Source organism: Castor canadensis, chromosome 5 (genome assembly GCF_047511655.1).
Source record: "Castor canadensis chromosome 5, mCasCan1.hap1v2, whole genome shotgun sequence".
In the NCBI taxonomy this organism is placed as follows: Eukaryota; Metazoa; Chordata; class Mammalia; order Rodentia; family Castoridae; genus Castor; species Castor canadensis.
In genome coordinates, this window is record NC_133390.1 from 49,601,330 (window position 1) to 49,617,757 (window position 16,428).

Sequence of the window (16,428 nt, forward strand, 5' to 3'; positions counted from 1 at the left end):
AATAAGAGGAAACAATTAAGAACTAAACAATGTTCAAGAAAAGACTCAAGACTACAGTGATCAAATGATAAATTGATAAAATGCAAAGATCTTCATGTGATATGTTCTCAGTAGTAAGGATTGCTCAATCAAAAGTATTTGTTTTTAATTTCAAAAAACATTCTGCCTTTTCCCCCAAAATTCTATAGTGCTTTAAAGTATCACTTTTCCATCATTCCTATCATCATTGAAGTGATAACTATGTGCCACTAATGCGTATAAAACAGTGGTCCTCAGCCAAAAGTAATTTTGCCCCCTTGTTTTGGAAAAATACAGTTCCAGAACAAGAATTAGCCCCCAAAAGAGGAAGATGCTAATAAGACCACATCAAGAGGCAGACAGAACCATGACTGCACAAAATGCAATTTATTAGAAACTTCGGGACAGAAGCCTACCTAGAGCAGCAAGTCTAGAGGAAGGGGTTTGTATGCTAAACTAGACAAAGGCTATAGCCAACAAGATTGTACCTGGCCTTTCTTAAGAAAGGATTAATATGGCTAATACTGATTAAAAAACAGTCCAGGCAATAACAGCCAGCTGATTATTTTGACAAATGTTTTGTCCTTCAGAGTTCAGGATTCATGCCAGAGTCACCTGGCAGGCAAAATGACAGTTATGACCAAGATGGCTGTGGCCATGTCAAGCAGGATCCTCATATCCCAATACCCATAGAGGGTTCTGATAATGGCTAGAAATTTTATTTATTTACTTAGCTACTAGAGATCAAACGTAAGGCATCACACATGCTAGGCAAGGTCTCTACTACTAAATTACATCTCCAGCCCTGGAAATTCAGTTTTGACATTCACAACAGGAAGAGGAAGGTGCTACTAGAATTAAGGAGGCAGAGATCGGGGATGCTGCTCATATCCTATAATTAACAGGCTAGCCCACCACCACAACAAATTATTATATCCAAAATATCAGTCATGCCAAGGTTTAGAAACTCAGGTATAAAGTAATAACCCAATGTTTTTTTAATTTGCATTTTTCTTACTACTAATGAACTTGAAAATATTTTCATGTTTATTAGCTTTTTGGCTTTCTTATTCTAAAAACCACTTATTCATATAGTTTGCTCTATTTCTATTAGTCTGTTTGCAGAATAAATAGTATAAATACTTTAGCATCTTCATTACAGCTGCTACTCCATATTTATCATTTACCCATCAACAGACCTTTTGCACTACTATCTGTCTCAAAGTTTGCTTTCTGTTAGATCCACTGTGTGCACATGCACACTTTCTTTCTATCTCTCTCTCTCTCTTTCTCTCTCCGTGTGGAAAATATGGAAGAACTGGTAGTTAATACAAACCGTAAACAGTTGTAAAATCTTCAATCATTATTTGGGAAGTATTACTGTGGACAAAGCCAGTTATTCACGTTCCAGTCACTAATTACAAGAGCTTTGTGGTATGTCTGTACAAAATTTGATCATTGTCAACATCACCTGACTTTAACAAATATATAGGACCATAGAAGAATCCATGTACCTCCAACAGGTAAATACTGACAAAGTAAAAGCAGAAGCAGCTACCCCCACAAATGATTTAAAGAATCCATGAAACCCAAGCTGCTTCAGGCTCAGAGTATTCCTTAGTTATAAAAAGCGAGAGCAAGATATCATTTCTGTATCTTTTTTTCTCCCCTATTCTTAACTTCATTTTTCTTTCCCCTTTCCATTTACCTTTTGCTTCCCTCCTTTACTTTATTTAATAGAGTTTTATTTTTCTAAATGTACAGTTGGTTAGGCCTGTTCATGCACCTTCAGCAGCTGGAGTATCTCTACCCTTAGTATTTCTATTGTAAATTACTTGAGTTCTGTGCTTCAAAACTAATTTGATAAGTCCTTTACTGAGGAACTCCTGAAGGACTGCCCTGGCCAGGGAACCCAGAATCTTTAGTCTCTCAGACACCACAGCTGGGGTGGGATATAGTTGGGAATGTCTTTAAAAAGAGTTTGTCATAAATGGCTTTGTCAAACGGGACTGAGTTGTTGAGCTTGTCCCAAACTGCCTTTGGATGTCTTCTTTGTGGCCTTGCCACAGATTTATTTACTGGGTCCTGTCCTTCTTGGCTGACTTTCCGGTTTCTTTCTTCTCGTCATCCTTAGGCAGCACTGTGAAACTCAGGGAACGGTGGCAACCATTGTAGCCTCTCTTAAGATCTCAGACAAAAGCAGGCCCAGAAATTCCCGCCTGCCGCAAACCTTGTTTTCCTTCTTTAGCATCACTCATAACATATCTAAGTTCAGTGCATTATAGACAGTGTAAGCTTGCTGGCATCAATGAGAAATATATTTAAAACTGAGACATGGAAGGATGAAAGGAACCCAGAAAAGCACAAATAAATTAATAGGTGAATAAAATCTTCCACTTGACAACAGATTTAATCATCTTCCAAAAATTTCCAGTGTAAGTCAAACAGCAATCTCAATTAGGATTATGAAAACATGCTAGAACCAACCGCAAGAGAAAACACTGAGAATCCTTTAAGTAACTGCAGGGAGAAGAGGTGGCAACCATCAGGGTGATTGTCAGAAAACTTGCATTTGACATAATCTCTACAATCTTCTCACTCCACTGAAGAAAGTCAGACCAGAGTAGGGCCATGTTATCCTGAAGGAGTGAGGATCCGCTTCACACAGAAAACAAGAGACAGAAATGATTTACCTGTCTTCCAAGAGACAATTGCTAACACTAAAGAAAACTCAATACATAAAAAGAGTGAGACGCTAACTCAAATAGAAAACTAGTATCTGAGAAAACAGTATAAAATAAACAATCAGAATTTCTTCTTTTTTAAAGAAGGGAATGCTGGGGATTCAACACAAAACCCAAGGCCAAGGCCTCACCCATGCTAAGCACAAGATCTGCCACTAACCTACATCCCCAGCCCCAATTAGAAACCTTGAGCTGGGTGCTGGTGGGAGAATCACAGTTACAAGCCAGCCCTGGGCAAATAGTTCTAGAGACACTATCTCAAAAACACATCACAAAAAAAGGGGTGGGGGAGTGGCTCAAGCAGTAACAGCACCTTCCTAGCAATGGTGAGGCCCTCCAGAGTTCAAACCCCAGTGTGCACCCCCACCACCCCCCACAAAGAGACCTTGAAAATACAATAGGCATAGCTGAGAAGCAAATGAATAAACAGAAGTTCAAGGAACCTGCCAGAAAGCAATGAAAATAAGAGGATAGAAGTTTGGAGAAAGTTAAATGATATGGAGTATAAATCCACAAGTTCCAACATCTACCTACCTGAAGTTCTAGAAAGGAAGGCAAAAAAAGCAGTGGTCTAAGAAAATATTAGAAAATTCCTGAAGAAAAATGTTATCCATTTTTTAGACACACCCAAAAGATGTTTGGGCAGGAAAAAAATTACCAAAAAGAGAAAAAGAATAATCTGTTGCCAGAGTATCATCAACATTAGGCACTAAAAAATAACTGATGGTTTCAAAGTTCTGAAGACACTTATTTAGGCTTGATAAAATTTAGGAAAATTCCATCACTGATGGTTTATCAATCAACACCAGCCTTCTGCTATGCCAGGAACTATACCCTATTTCCATAATTTTGGGGCCAAAATCAGGCAGAAATTAAGAGTACTTAACAAAAAGGTCTTCATAGAAAATACACAACTGTCATTTTTTTTAATCAAGGGATTTTAATTCCATCCCACAGAAGTCCTTTTGTTCTGCTTTTCAACGTCACTTTACCCACTGTCTACCTTCTCAAGCTGCATTAAAAACCTTTAGAATTAAAGGCTCAAGTTGGAAAATAAACCCAAAGACAATTTTGAAAGTACATTTTTACAAATGAGAAATGAAGACAGACAGTTCTAAAACATAATGGGAACATTCTGAAAAGCTAGTATCTTTTCATGTAGTCTATTTGCCTATCCAAAAGCTATTTGGGACATTAAAAAAAAAACATTATGCCATTTAATGTTACTGGAAATAACTTGGTTTTGGTCATCTTTTCAAGGTTCCATAGTTTACAATAATCTATGAAAGTAGGTATTTCTCTTACTCAACTTCAGCCACTCTGGTCTTCTACAGGTAACTTTGATGAGTTCAAGGAATACCAATTTCATGCCAGGTATGGGGCAAGTGTCTGTAATCTCAGCTACTTGGCAGCTGAGGCAGGAGGATCACTTCAGACCGGGCAACATAGTGAGACCTCTTCTCTTACTATGAAAACAACAAAAAAAACCTCCCTTCTATTCTCTTTGTAAAAGAAGAGAATTTGAAAAGATTAAGTCCTATGTACTTAATTTCCATAAGGAAGATAATGGGCATAAATTTAAACTGTGAACACCAGTAAGAATATAAAATATAAAGTTAAAGGAAAGAAACTTCTGCCTACTACATCACGCATTAATCAAATATAACTTACACCATTCTGCTAGAAAATTCAGCCTTTCACCCAGGATTGAATTTTCATCTGCTAAATAAAATCAACAAATTTCTAGATCCAAATCTTACAAACAACGCTGAAGTTAATGTATGAAGCAATACCATTAACTATCAAAATTACTTCTGAAAGACTCTTCAGAGCATCATTCTGAAGATACAATACCCCCCCCTTTTTCTTTTTTTTTGCAGTAGTGGGGTTTGAATGGACCTACACTTTGAGCCACTCCACTATCCCTTTTATGTAATGGATTTTTTCGAGATAGGGTCTTGCAAACTATTGCCCAGGGCTGGCCTCGAACCACAATCCTAATCTCTGCCTCCTGAGTAGCTAGGATTACAGGTGTGAGCCACCAGCACCTGGCTCATTATCCTCATTTTATGTGTAAGCCACTAAAGCCCAGATAGGTTGAGAAATCTATCCAAGGCAGGATTCAAACTCCAGCAATCTGACCCCAGATTGACAAAACTTTACTTTTATACTGCATGGATGACATGGCTGTCTTATATTTAGGGACCATGTTTGACAAAAATTAGTAATCTTTACCATAAGAACGATGCTCAGACTCATACTCTGAACTAAAAAAAAGGAAACAGACTTAAGTATCATTATTTTCTTCCTTACTATTGACTCCAAGGCATAAGGTCATTAAGTGAAAAAACAGAATCATCAGCACAATCAAGTATTTTCTTTCTTTTTACCAGGCAAGCATAACTGAATTCATTTTTGTTGACCTGACTACTATACAGTTGGTCCTCCAGGTCCATGGATTCAACCAATATTGGAATTGAAACTTGTTGCCAGTGTATACTATGTGGGTAGGCTCAAGATGGATGGCTGCTCTTGAGTCTGCACTAAACATGTACAGACTTTTTTAGGGTGTTTATTCCATAAAAAATACAGTATAACACCTATTCCCACAGTAGTTACACTATATCAGGTACTATAGTAATATACAAATTACTTAAAGTATACGGGTGGATACACATAGATTATATGCAAACACTACACTATTTTATATAAGGTAATTGAGAATCACCAGATTGGGGTATCCCTGGAGACCAATCTCCTGCAGACATGGAGGCATGACTAACTATACAGCAACCAAAGAGTAGTCTTTATCCTGAAGGAGCATACTACAGGCCAGTGTATAAAGCAATTAAACCGACAGCCTTTTATGTCTTTCATGAGAAAGGAACCCTCATACACTGATAATGGGAATCCAAGCTAATACAACCACTCTAGAAAACAATATAGAGGCTTATTAAAAAACTAAACATAGATCTGCCATATGATCCAGCAATCCCACTCTTAGGGATATACCCAAAGGAATGCGACTCAGGTTACTCCAGAGGCACATGCACACCCATGTTTATTGGAGTGGTATTCACAATAGCCAAGTTACAGAAATAGCCAAGATGCCCCATTACTGATGAATAGATTAAGAAAATGTGGTATTTATACACAATGGAATTTTACTCAGCCATGAAGAAGAATGAAATCTTATAATTCTCAAGTAAATGGATGGAAGTGGAGAACATCGTTTTAAGCAAAGTTAGCCACGTTCAGAAAACCAAAATTCGTATGTTCTCCCTCATATGCAGACTTTAGATCTAGGGCAAATGCAGCAATGTTTTGTTGGACTTGGGTCACACGCTAAGGGGAGAGCACATATAGAAAGAATAGGGCTAGTCAGGAAACCCCAAACTTGAAAGTGTTTGATGTGCCCACTGCAGAGGAGCTAATACAGTAACCTTAAAATGACAGAGGTCAATACGGGAAGGTGAGCAGGAAGTACTGAAGAGGTCAGGCAGAGATGAATCAATTCAGGCTTTAATACACGTGTGCATGGAAGCAATGCTAGCAATCTCTCGGTATAGCTATCCCTGTCTCAACTAGCAAAAATGCTATGTCTTTCTTATTATTGCTTATGTCTACTCTTCAACAAAACTGGAGAATAGGACAGAACAGGTTCTGCCTGGAAGCAAGGGTGGTGGGGGGAGAGAGGGAGGGTGTGGAGGGGCAAGGGGGGAAAATGGCATAAACAATGTATGCACATTTGAATAAATGAATAAAGAAAAGAAACCCGAACAGACTCTCAAATGAATTATCATGCTAGGGAATGGCTCAAGTAGTAGAGTGCCTGTCTATCAAGAACAAGGTCCTGAGTTCAATCATCATCACAACGATAACAACAATAAACGAACTATCACTGACCAAAACACTTATTTTCCACTTAAGAAAATATGTATTGTGATTAATAAATTGCTTAGCTCACAAGAAAATTGTTGGTCCAAGAAACAGCAACTTCATATACACAAAAATCCAAAACTGCTTGGGTAAAACACAGATTAAAAGCAAACACAGATAGTCCAGGAAATGTATTTAAGGAAATAAAGAAAAATATTAAATATGTCTTTTCACTCTTCAACAAACATTTATATGTGCTGAAATTTGCAGATGAGGTAAAACTTGCCCTTCCATCTCTTAAAGAAGTAAATTTACTCTGGAAAACAAGCTACATTTTGAAATGAAAGCTACAGATATTAAGGTATAATTCAGGTAAGTTTAGTGGAATACAAAGTAAGAAAACAATCAAGGTTTGCTAAACATAGTGAAAGTTGAAAAAAAGAAAAAAGAAAAAAAAGTAACAAAAGTAACTGAAGATCAGGAGGGATGGTGATGGATGTGCCTCAGTGGTAGAGCACTTGCCTAGTGTGTTCAAAGCCCCGAGTTCAACCCCACCCAGCATTTCAAGACAAGAAAACAAAACAACAACAAAAACAAATAGTCAGAAAAGTACTCCAGGAGGAAAAAAGCAACCCTAAAAGGATAAGAAAGCACAGGACCAGCCTCCACAAATAAGTCCTGTGATATGACTATATTACAGATAGCTTTCAATGTGATATATATTTATCAACTACTGAAAACTCTTAGCAAGTATTTCAAAATATTATCCTGATAATAACAAAGAGTCACCACGAAAGAAAATATGCTGTAAGTAAGAATGTTAATTCACGTGTAAGAAAATAACTTGTCATCATAATGATACATTTATATCCAGTTAAAGTGTATATGCTAGGGTTTACTAATGTTGCTCTAAAAATTTACTAAATTTAAAGCATATTATATCTGAATCCCAGCTACTCAAAAGTGTCAATCAACTCTGAAACACTGCATGAGAAACCATCTTTCAATACCTACAGATCAACTGTACTGTTACTTTTATATGAACAAACTTAGGATAATGAAAAACACTTAATAAGGAATCAAACCTAAGAAAATAAGAAAGCCCTCTGCCATCTCATGTTAAATCATAATACACACCACTGTTTATCTGAGGTGATCCTACTTTTCTTTTGGTGGTAGAGTTTGAACCAGGGCCTTGTACTTGCTAGGCAGGCACTCTATCATTCAAGTCAGGTTCCAGCCCTTTTTGCTTTAGTTATTTTTTGAATAGGGTCTCATGTTTATGCCCAGGCTGGCCTGGACTATGATCCTCTTATTTATGCTCCCACATTGCTGGGATAACAGATATAAACCATCATTCCAAGCTTGTTGGTTGAGATGGTGTCTTGTGAACTTTTTGCCTGGACTGGCCTTAAACTGTGATCCTCTCAATCTCCATTTCCCACGTAGATAGGATTGAGGTGTGAGCTACCATGCATGGCTGAGAGGAACCTACTTATAAGAATGCTTCTTTTAAAAAAGGAAAAAAAAGAATGCTTCTTCTGCAGGATTATAAAAATCATGTGACTTATTAAAAATATGCCTAAATGAAGTTTGAGACTATTAACACTGAAATCAGGATCAACTACAGAATAAGAATCAAAGCTGGAAAATTTGGGGTTATATCCCAATAAACCCATTGTACGTAGAAAACACTGTAAGTCTAAAATGCAATTAATGAACTTAAGTTACCAAATATCATAGCTTAGCAACACAGTACAATGTAGAGTACTGGTTGTTTACCCTCATGATCCTGTGGCTGACTGTGGCTATGGTTCACTGCTCCTGCTGCCCAGCATCCCAAGAGTATCTAGGGCATAGCACTAGCCTGGGAAAAGATCAAAATTCAAACAAAGCACAATTTCTACTGAAGGTCTGTTGCTTTCACACCATCATAAAGTTGACAAATTGTAAGTCGAACCATCATAATTAGGAATCTTTACATATATGTACACATGTATATATACAAATACATATATATATACGTATGCATGCCTAGATGTCAAGCCCTTAATTATTAGTCACAGAATAGTTTTATTGATTCATCCATTTGAAACCTGCTATGTGTCAAGCATTCTATCAAGTTCTGAAAATACAGTGGAAAAGAACAATGAGCCAGTCCCAGTCTTCATACATTCAAGAGTTTGCTGGTAAAGATAGGAAGATGCAATTTTAGTACCATGAGACCAGGGAAAAGTCTGAGTTGTTATGGAATCATATAGTAGTAGGCTTATGTAGTTAAGGATTTCAGAAAAGGTGAAATGACCTCAATGTTATGACTTAAAGGAGTAGATAAGGGGGTACTGGCTAGTGTTCACACATCTTCCAAAGGCCAGAATCAAGAGGAAGTGGCAAGCAAAATGAAGTTGAAAGGTAAGCAGAATCAATACCATGGAAGGTCTTACATCATGACAAGGAGTTTGAACTTCATCTTCATCAAAAGCCACTTTATCATTGTAAGCATGGAACTGATGAAATCAACTCAAATAGTGACAAAATGGACTGGGGGGAAGACAATACAGTTGTCCCTCAGTATTAACATGGATTAGTCCCAGGACCTCCCTCTCCCACACTAAAATCTGTGGTTGCTCAAGTCCCTTATATAATAGGTTCCCATACTTGCATATAACCTAATAACTTCCTCCTGCATCCTTTTTTGTTGTTTTAGGGAACAAAGTCTTGTTATGTTGGCCAGGCTAGTCTCAAACTTGTGGGCTCAGGAGATCCTCCCAAGGAACTGAGACTACAGCTATATGCCACCATGCTCAACTTCTCCTGGGTACTTTAAATCATCTCTAAACTATTTGATTACCTAATACAATGTACATGCTAAGTAAATAGTTATTATATTGTATCTTTTAGGGAATAATAACAAGAAAAAGTCTGCACATGTTCAGTAGAGGTGTGATTTTGTCTGAATATCTTTAATCCTTGATTTGTTAACTATGAATACAGAAACTATGGAGAGAAAGGGCCAACAGAGTAACAGTTATCAGCTGAGAAATGATAGCAGCGGGAATAAATGGTAACAGTGGGAATAAAGTAATCAGCTATGTAAGATAAATTTCTGATGTAGAATTTTCTGGATATGTTAACAGATTAGATGTGGAGAATATGAGAATGGTAAAGGCACAGTGATGACACCTAAGTTTCTATCTTGGGACATTAGATAAGGCACATTTATTAACAAGCAGGGAAAAGAAGACACTGAAATACTTATGAGTTATAATGAAGATTCCTTTTAAGTCAGGCTCCCTGAAAGGTTTGGGCTAGAGATAAAAAATTAATATGTAAGTGCTAAGTGAAGCTGCTGGAGGGCAAGCAATATTCAGGGAATGTGTGGATTATAAAAGAATGTTTATGATAGAACCATGAATGTCCTTTTAGGAAAAAGCAGAGAAAAGACACTGGAAAGCGATGGACGTCTCAGGATATTTAGAGAGAAAAAAAAAATCAGGAAAGTGTGGTATCTAGCAACAACAGGAAACATATTAGGAGGACAATGTGAAATACTGCTAAGGATAAAGATAAGAAAAAGACAGAAGTATTCACCAGACTTATTTATATAAGAGTGTCACTGTTGACCCAGAGGTGTTTTTATAAAATGACTATAAACAGATCATTTGGGGAAACAAAACAATTTCATTTCAAGGAAAACGACTGATAATAGAAGGCCATTCAGTCCTTGATCTCTTTACTAAAATGCTTAAGTATGTCTTCCCCTTCCTATTCCAGAGGGCTGGCTGAGATTACTAGTTCCTAGTCCTTCTATATGGGATAACATTAATAGTAAAAATTGATCATTAAAATGGCTGTATTTTTATCATCAGATTAAAAAACCTAATTGGACAAAAAGTTAACATGGAGTTAATACTGCTCTTAAATGAATGCATTTTTTAAAAAAAAATCTCAATTTTTTGGAAAATGATAAATAGCTGAGACACTTGTGCAGGCAGGATAACATGCATGGTGTATATTTGGTAGTCCCTTGTGATAACTTAAATCCAGATTGAGAAGTGCTATGGATAAGACCATTTTTAAAGAATTCTTTCAATTTTTAAATCTCTAATTCAAGTGTTTTTTAAAAAAAATATGGAAACAAAATGGCTCACTGCAGTAAATTTTAAATTGCTTAAAATGGAATATGATTTATTACTTTATGTAGCTCCATCTTAGACACTATCAACTGTAATTAGATATTTTTCTGTAATGATACCTTGAAATTCTCATTAATTAAAACAAATATAAATAGCCTTGTCATTTGCTTTACAAGTTTTGTTATCCCCGAGAAAAAGATAATTGGATATGGTCTACATTACACATGAAAACCTAAAATCCAATAGACAAAAGCCCAATTATTTCATTGGTCCATTTTACATTAAGGTAAACATAAGCCAACAAAGAAAGAAAAAAAAATCAGATTTTCAATTGTACTTGTTGTTACCAAGCCCTGAACAGACAATACTTGTCCATTCCTTCATTCTCTTAAAAATTATAGCTATTGCTCAGGTGAAGAAATAATAGTTAGGGTATGAAGAATCTTCTAGTTTTCCCAACAGTTGAAACAATTTTAGAAAACCTACTGGGGCTGACAATTTAAAAGTGCTATTCAAATATAAAGTATTTTATCCAACCACAGATAGTACATAAATTACAATTAGTAATTAGTTATAGCCAGGCAGTCCAACAATGTTTCTAAGGATTAGACTATTTTAAAAAGACAAAAATAGTCCTGCTTTACTAAATAACCTGGTAATTTGAAGTAAAAGTTCAGGTATAAGCCCACAAATTCCACAAAGTGAACAATGAGTATATGCAAGTATTTTTGCTCCATTTTATTTGGGTTCAAAATAATAAATCATTTAAAAGCAGTTCAAAAATTCAACTTTACAGTCTATTTTTCACAGGAGTCAAGTGACTAAAAAGTTACTCTTTATAAAACTAAAAAACTACAGACCACTTATATAACTTAAAAATCATCAAGTGTTGATGCAGATGATGCTGAAAAACTGAAAAGGGGATTTAAAGAAATCTAAACTCTCAATCCATGAATATGCTAAATTCTATCAAATACCAATGGTACAGAATCCCTGGGAAGAAGAGGCATAGTTGAAACTACAATTAAATGTTAAAATATATTTTCATATATAGAAACCATTTTTCGTGATTACAGAACTGAGGACTTTTATATACTTTTCATCTACTAGTCTATAACTAAAATTAAATCAACAAGCGAAATGGAAAATGGCCAAAAAATTTCATACATATGAAAATAACATAAGATGCAAGTGGTAACTCACTCAAATAATCCTGTCACAATCATCCCTTTACAGTGCTGGAAGAAATATAAGAGTTCTATTATTTTAACACTTCTGTTCTACAGGAATGAAGAAAGGAAAATGACTTTCCCAAAGTAACAGTGCAAGAGAACCCAGTCATCTTCCAGTACTCACAACCCATGAATTCTTCCCTACAGAATGCGTTTTTTAAAAAATTAGCAATAAGCCATTTTTTACTCTCCTATAGGATCCTATGTCTCTCATGGGCTAGCATATCTCACACGCTGTAGGCACGAACATACAACATTCCTACATCTAAACTTCCTTTAAAGCTAGTAAGATTACTTAGCAAAAACGTTGTCTTTAACTTGAACAGACTGGAAATAACTGGCACGTGCATATGAATGTTTATAAACTGTGTATATATATATATATAAAGATTTTATATGTGTGTATAACTGGAAATTATTTACCCATAAGTTTCTCGGAATTCTACTCCTGTATAACCACTGTACAAATCTAGACCTCACCCAGATAAAGTCCTCCATCTCATCCAATGCCAGTATTGCTAAGCGACCAGACCAATTCTGCACACAGCTGTCAGACACCAAAAGGATTAAACAGTTCAACAAAATCAGACAAAGCAGTTCGCCACAGACTCCAATGCTTGGCCTAACACCAGAGAATCTAACACATGGTAGGCTGGATCATCACGTACATTTCCAGGTGAAAGAGAAAATTTAACAAGCTTTCAGCTAAAAACAAGAACCCATTCCCACAGACCAAAAACAAATGCTATCATTTTACTCTTTAGAAAGTCTTTTTTTTTGCATATACAAAACTAGTAATCTGTTTCTTCGCTTTTGACACTGTAGTTGCCCATCTCCCACTTAAAAAAAAAGGAGACCATGGACATCACAAAAGCAATTCTGTTCATAACGTACCAATCGTTCATGGAATTTGGCTTCCTTCGCTTGTTAATAAAATACAATCAGTGTATTTGCAAATGTCCCCGTACCGACAACACTGGGGACAGATGCTGTGTCACTGAGAAACACAAGGAAACGGTCAAAGAATGGCCAACCTGTCCCCTCGGGCTTCTACTCCATCCCCTGCAAAGGCGGCCAGAACAGTCTCTCAATCCCTGCGCTGCCGCTCGGCAGCTCCCGACCGCGGAGCCCCTCGCCGGCCCAACCAGCCAGGGAAAAGCTGCATCCGCTCGGTTCCACTTCTATGGCCCGGGCAGCTTCTCACCATTTCCAGGTGGGCACCAGAGCCTTCCGGATGTCCGCTGCCCAGGGCCGGACTGGCCCTGCCCTCCGGGGTCTTCCGTTCGCTGTTGCGCTTCAGGCCGCTGGCGTCGCCGCGGCTCCCGGCCTCGCGGCGCCTCCGCTGCCGGCTCCACAGGTACATGGCACCCGCGCCCAGCAGTAAGGGCGCCCCGACCGCTAGCGCCAGCTGCCATCGGGGCAGGCCCCCAATGCTCGGGCCCGCAGTCCCACCGCCACCGCCCACTCCACTCCCGGACCCGGGCGCAGTCGCTGCGACCACTGCCGCCTCCACTGGCTTAGAGGCGGCCATGACGACTGCTCTCCCCCACCGCCTCCCTGCCAGTCGCGGACGCCACAGTCACTAGGCAGTGTGGTCAAGAAAACCCGAAGGAGGAAAGGAAAGCAATGCGCTAGGGAGCACGCTAGGCAGCCCGAGCAGACGATAGAAAAGGGCCAGAGGTCACCGGAAGCCCAGGGCATGCCGGGCGAAACCAAGCCGGCAGTCTCCTCCCTTCTCAACCGCGCAGGGGAGAACCACTTCCGGGTTAGAGGACGTGGTCACGTGGTGTGCTTTATGGGCAGCCCTTTCGCTTTGCTTTTTTGGGAGAATCACTTTGAGGTCTTAGATCTCTCGGGGTAGCTGATGTCTCTTCCACCTTCAGGATGGAAGGACAGATAGTCCTTTTGCCTGATGACGCAGAGGAAGGGGCGTATACCGCGGGCTTGTATGTGCGGGCAATCAGAACAGACGGAGAGCTCCTGAGGAGCACTATGAATGGGCGGGAGTGGCAGAAGAACTGTGAAGGTAATTGGCTGGCAGGAATGGGGGGCGGGGCGTAGATCGAGCTGCCCAGTTGATTGGTAGATTTGGACCTGGTTTTGCGGTTTTCGCCACGTTGGCTCTTCTTGGGCTGCCGTTAGCTAGGTTAGCTGTGCGCGTGTTGCGGGAACCTAACTGATAGGTAGGGCTTTAAAGATGTGTGAGGAGCGAGCTGAAGATACTATGTTATACCGATCATTTTCTTATCTGTTTATCACGTAACCAGATAGTAACGTGGACCAATTTCAGTTTGTGGGAACAGTAGCAGAGGGCAGAAAGACTTAAGTGGAAACGGGGAAACCTAGGTTGACTTCAGCGGGAAGTGGCTTATATGGGGAACTGTGACTCTTTACCACCAATAAATATAAAAGCGATGACGTCTGTATTAGGAAGTTTTAGGAGTGGGTAGCTCCAGGGTTGTCATCTGCTTCCAGTCTTTCTTACGTATGCGTATCTCGGAGTTGGATTCCGCCTGACACTCCAGCCCACACCTTGTTCTCTGGGGCACACACGCGTGCCTGCACCAGCGCTATTAGGGTCGGCCACCGTGGTCGTTTTGCAGTAGTGTTTTTAAAACCCCATCTTTTATTCCTAAAATGTAACTTCAATTCATTTATATTCAATTAATTAACTCAATTATATCTCTAGTAGCTTTGTCAAGTATTTTTTTCATACTGTCTGTACCACAGGAAAATTGTCCTTGCGAGGTATTGGGAGTGCAAGAAAAGACAAGTATGAATACAGAATGAGAATCCAGACCGTGGCTGTTTTGTGCATACTGGTTTGCAGATCAGCATAAAATTCATAGATTTTTAACAATATGTTAAAAAGTTTATAAATTTTTTGTATTAAAGGTTTTTTTTATAGGTGATAATTTGGCTTTTGAAACAGGATGTTCAACCTAACGATGTGACATGAACATGGAAAGGGAATAATGTATTAAGGGGCACCAGAATATGCTGATTAAAGTAGAATGGCCAAATTTGAAAGTTTTAAGACCATTTCTTTTCTCTGGCTTCGTGTAGGTCCCTGTTAGTAACTTGTTTTCAGGCAGTAGTGTTTCTTAGCAACAAAGTTTTAAAAATGGGCCAAAAATAATAGTGTAATTGAGTTGATCAAATAGTGATTGTTGCACCCACTCTGTTTTCTCCTCTCCTGATCCCAGAATCCCAAAAGGCAAAACTCCTGCTCCTTCACATAATCTTGGCCTTGCCTTTTCAGAGAAAATTAGGATTTCTGTTAGGAAGTTTCAGTTTTTCTGTGGCATCTTAGAGGACTGTAGAATGCTAGAAATCATAAACTTACTAAACTAAAACATTTTGAAGGCATTTTAAATAATTGCTTATTTATTGGACTAGGCAATAGATTATTAAGGTTAAAATCTAAAAGTTAGAGAGGGTTTATTATGACAAATCCCCCTTCTATTCCTGTCCGTAGCCATATAATTCCCCTCTCCAAAGGCAATCAATGTTACAGTTTCTTGAAATATTTTTATATTTGCTAATATTTATCTAGAGGGTTGATTTTGTTTCGTTTGTGTGTGGGATTGACATAATTAAGAATGTCAATTACTGGCTTTGTGATTACTATGAAATGGTGAAAACACATAGCTCTCAGATCATAGTAAAGATTTAATTTGACAATATTTAAAATCCTAATATTTGTTACAAAGTAACAGGCATTCATTAGTTTTCTGTTTTTCTAAGTATTTAAGAAGAAACAAAGTTTCTAAGAAATTGAACATTTCTTGGTAGATTAATGGAACTCAAAAGAAGCAGCTTTCTTTTTCTCTTCTCTGGTCTGTATCTTAGGAGGCAATTTAATGAGGTAGAAAGTCTAATATACTGGGATTTGGAAGACCTAAGTTTGTATTCTAAATTTTAACACCACTGAGCTGTGAGCATCATTGTGGTCAACTCTGCTTTCTACATAATGTGAGGAGGGCATTAGATGATTTATAATGACTGTTTATTGTTTTAGAATTATATGATTCTACCCCTTTAATTGTCAATGCTATGTGAAAGACTTTCAGATTAGTACAGTTGGTAGATGGCTGGTTGATGGTGTTCAGACCTCTCAATGAGTCCATAAACAAGCTTATATTTAACACATTCATAGCTCTATTCTTTTTCAATTCTGTCTCAGCTTTTCATTCTCTTTGTTTCCCCTCACTGGAAATAATTGTCCATATCTGTTTCCTCTACTTACCACTCATTTCTACCCAAACTCTGTTGTAACCTAATTTGTAACTTTATAATTAGGCAGAAACTCCTTTAGAAGTCACTAAATTGTTTGGTTTTGGCCTTCATGTACTTTTATGTGTCCTTAAAATGTTTTTCTTGGCGTTTAGGAGACTTGATTCTTTTAGTCCCTGACTA

The 16,428-nt window shown here is 38.1% G+C and overlaps 1 protein-coding gene, 1 long non-coding RNA gene and 1 pseudogene across 2 annotated transcripts in view; 1 reads left to right on the forward strand and 2 right to left on the reverse strand.

Annotated features, from left to right (window-relative positions):
- Positions 1-13,753, reverse strand: part of Tomm70 (translocase of outer mitochondrial membrane 70) — a 34,758-nt gene extending 21,005 nt beyond the window's left edge. Inside the window, exon 1 of the mRNA XM_074072979.1 lies at positions 13,214-13,753. Within this exon, the coding sequence (XP_073929080.1) occupies positions 13,214-13,540 (327 nt within the window). The 5' untranslated portion in view covers positions 13,541-13,753. The remainder of the gene's footprint in view (positions 1-13,213) is intronic.
- On the reverse strand, positions 4-4,971 carry LOC141423151 (small ribosomal subunit protein eS25-like; annotated as a pseudogene).
- A 31-nt stretch (positions 13,754-13,784) lies between the features above and the next one.
- The window catches only part of LOC141423233 (uncharacterized), a 68,484-nt gene continuing 65,840 nt past the window's right edge, over positions 13,785-16,428 (forward strand). Inside the window, exon 1 of the long non-coding RNA XR_012447922.1 lies at positions 13,785-14,035. This is a non-coding gene — a long non-coding RNA (uncharacterized lncRNA). The remainder of the gene's footprint in view (positions 14,036-16,428) is intronic.